This window comes from Octodon degus, unplaced genomic scaffold (genome assembly GCF_000260255.1).
Source record: "Octodon degus isolate 3935 unplaced genomic scaffold, OctDeg1.0 scaffold00055, whole genome shotgun sequence".
In the NCBI taxonomy this organism is placed as follows: domain Eukaryota; kingdom Metazoa; phylum Chordata; class Mammalia; order Rodentia; family Octodontidae; genus Octodon; species Octodon degus.
In genome coordinates this window covers 6,732,785-6,735,178 of record NW_004524631.1, presented here as the reverse complement: position 1 = coordinate 6,735,178, position 2,394 = coordinate 6,732,785, and the positions used below count along the sequence as shown (strand labels likewise).

At 43.0% G+C, this 2,394-nt stretch overlaps 1 protein-coding gene across 2 annotated transcripts in view; it reads right to left on the bottom strand.

The window, feature by feature from the left end:
• Lrrc34 (leucine rich repeat containing 34) overlaps window positions 1-2,394 on the bottom strand; it is a 16,895-nt gene that overhangs the window by 13,006 nt on the left and 1,495 nt on the right. For both annotated transcript variants that reach the window (XM_023717853.1, XM_023717854.1), the window contains exon 4: window positions 2,016-2,099. In XM_023717853.1, the coding sequence (XP_023573621.1) occupies window positions 2,016-2,099 (84 nt within the window). The remainder of the gene's footprint in view (window positions 1-2,015; window positions 2,100-2,394) is intronic.

Below are 2,394 nucleotides of genomic sequence, written 5' to 3'. Positions count from 1 at the left end.
AAAAGAAAGGTGTAGCCACTTTGAAAAACAGTTCTGCACTTTCTCAAAATACTGCCTCAAATTATTTTTGAGACAGGATCTTGCTACATAGCCCAGGCTGGGCTTGAACTCACAGTGATCCTCTTTACGCAGCCTTCCAAGTGTTGGGATTATAGACAGGTGCCACTATGCTTAGCTCACCCAACAGAACATTATTCAGCAATAAAAAATGAGATAGGCTGCAACATGGATGAACCCTGAAAACATTACACCAGACACAAAAGGCCACAGTATGATTCCATCCATATGACACGTTGCAGAATAGGCAAATCTATATATGGAAAGTAGCTTAGGGATCACCAGAGAGTCAGGGCTGGAGGGACAGAACAGTAGAAAGGGAGTGCTAATTACAGATATGGGGAGAGGGTGATGAAATGTTCTTAAAAAGCCACAGTGGTAATGGTTGTCCGAGTCTCAATGTTCTTTTAAAATTCTCCCTAAATTTCAGAAGACTTTAAGAAAGTAAATGCTATATGTATGAACTGTTTCTCAATAAAGCCATCTTTTTTTTTTTTTTTTTTTTTTGCAGAACCAGGGATTGAACTCAAGAGCATTGTGCTTGCCAGGGAAGTGCTTATTCCACTGAGCTATCTCCCCAGCCCATTAAAGCCATCTTTAAAAAGTGATTTCAAGGGGCCACAGAGATGGCTCAGTAGAATAAGCACTTGTCTGACAAGTGCAAGGGCCTGAGTTCAATCCCTGGTTCCACAAAAAAAAAAAAAAAAAAAAAAAAAGTGATTTCAAGGGCTGTCAAAATAGATCAGTGGACTAAGTGCCTGCTAAGGCAAGTGCAGGGACTGGAGTTTGATCCCCAGCACCACATGCTGTGCTGGCCCTGCCCCTGGGTGCACAGAGCTGGCTACCGAGATTGGGCATGGTGGTGCACACCTGTAAGCCCAGCGCTGGGGAGGCTGAGAATAGGAGGATCACCTCGAGTCCAAGATGCATAGCGAGACCCTGTACCAAATGCATAATAAAATAAAATAGTGATTTCAAAAGTGCTCACATGTGAACCGGGCATGAGGCTGAGACAGAAGGATTGCTACAAATTTAAAACCAGCCTGGGGTCTATAAAAGCTAAGCCCGGGGCTGGGGAAGATAGCTCAGAGGTCTAAACACCTGCCTGGCAAGCTCCAGCCCCCAGGTTTGATCCCCAGTACTATGTGCCATGCCAGCCTGGTACAGAACTGGCCACCGAAACCACGCATGAGCAATGCCTATAATTTCAGTGCTGGAGAAGTGGAGACAGGAGGATCACTACGAGTCTGAGAAGTGCAACAAGACCCTGTACCAAATAAAATTAAATAAATAAAAGATTAAAGAAAACAAGCAAGCACAAGGCCAGTCCAAATGGCATAGAGACCCTGTCTCAAAATTAAAAAAGTGCTCACATAACATCCACATGTTAATAAATTGACATGGAATAAAAATTTACATTATTCTACAATATTTGCAAATCTTAGGTTTTAGTTACTTTTCTCTCCTAGCTGAGACAAAATACCTGACACCCAAAATTAAGGAAGAAAAGTTTAATTTATTAGCTCAGTTTGTGGAGGTTTCAGTCCAGTAATCCGCTGGCTCCAAGGCAGGGTGACACAGCACAGGGGCAACCATCGGAGGCTGGGAGAAGCAACAAGAGCACAGGCGTGCCTGGTGGGGGGCGGCAAGCCTCTGTCCCTCCATTATACTGTAGCAGGCATCACCCCTTAGAGCTGGTGTGGCCCACACCATCTGCCAGCCCTCTTCTCCAGAGGAAGAGGATGCTTACAGAGGACCCCGGCCCCCTGCTGAGCTGTGCTTAGTTAAACTCCTCAGCTTTCCAAGTTGACTCAAAGTATTGACATTACATCTCACAGTACACAAATCCTATGATGCTGAAAGAATATAAATTCACATTAATATTGAATTGTCATTTCCAAGCTATTAGAAGTTAATATTCACTGATAAAATGCCAGTTTTGTATACATAATGCTTACATGTAGCGCTTTGGCAATCAGTTCTCCACCTTCTGGCCCAATGTCATTGAACATAAGGTTCAGGTAAATGAGATACAGTTGTTTCTATGAGGAGAGAAAAACAGCTATTTCATGTGTATAGTAAACTGGTCAATTATTCACAAGTTTTATTTTTTACTATTAAAGAAAAAGAAAATTATCTTCCTCATTTAAAAAATATAATTGCAATATAAGGGAAAGGAAAAGATTATATTCTGTTTCACCAATAATTCAAAATAGGGGGTTGGCCAAATAGCTCAGCGGATTAAAGCACCTGCAAGCGGGCACAGAGGCTGGGGGTTCAATCCCCAGGCCTGTTGTGCTGCCGGACCAGCCCCTGGGGCACAGTGAGATAGCAGTA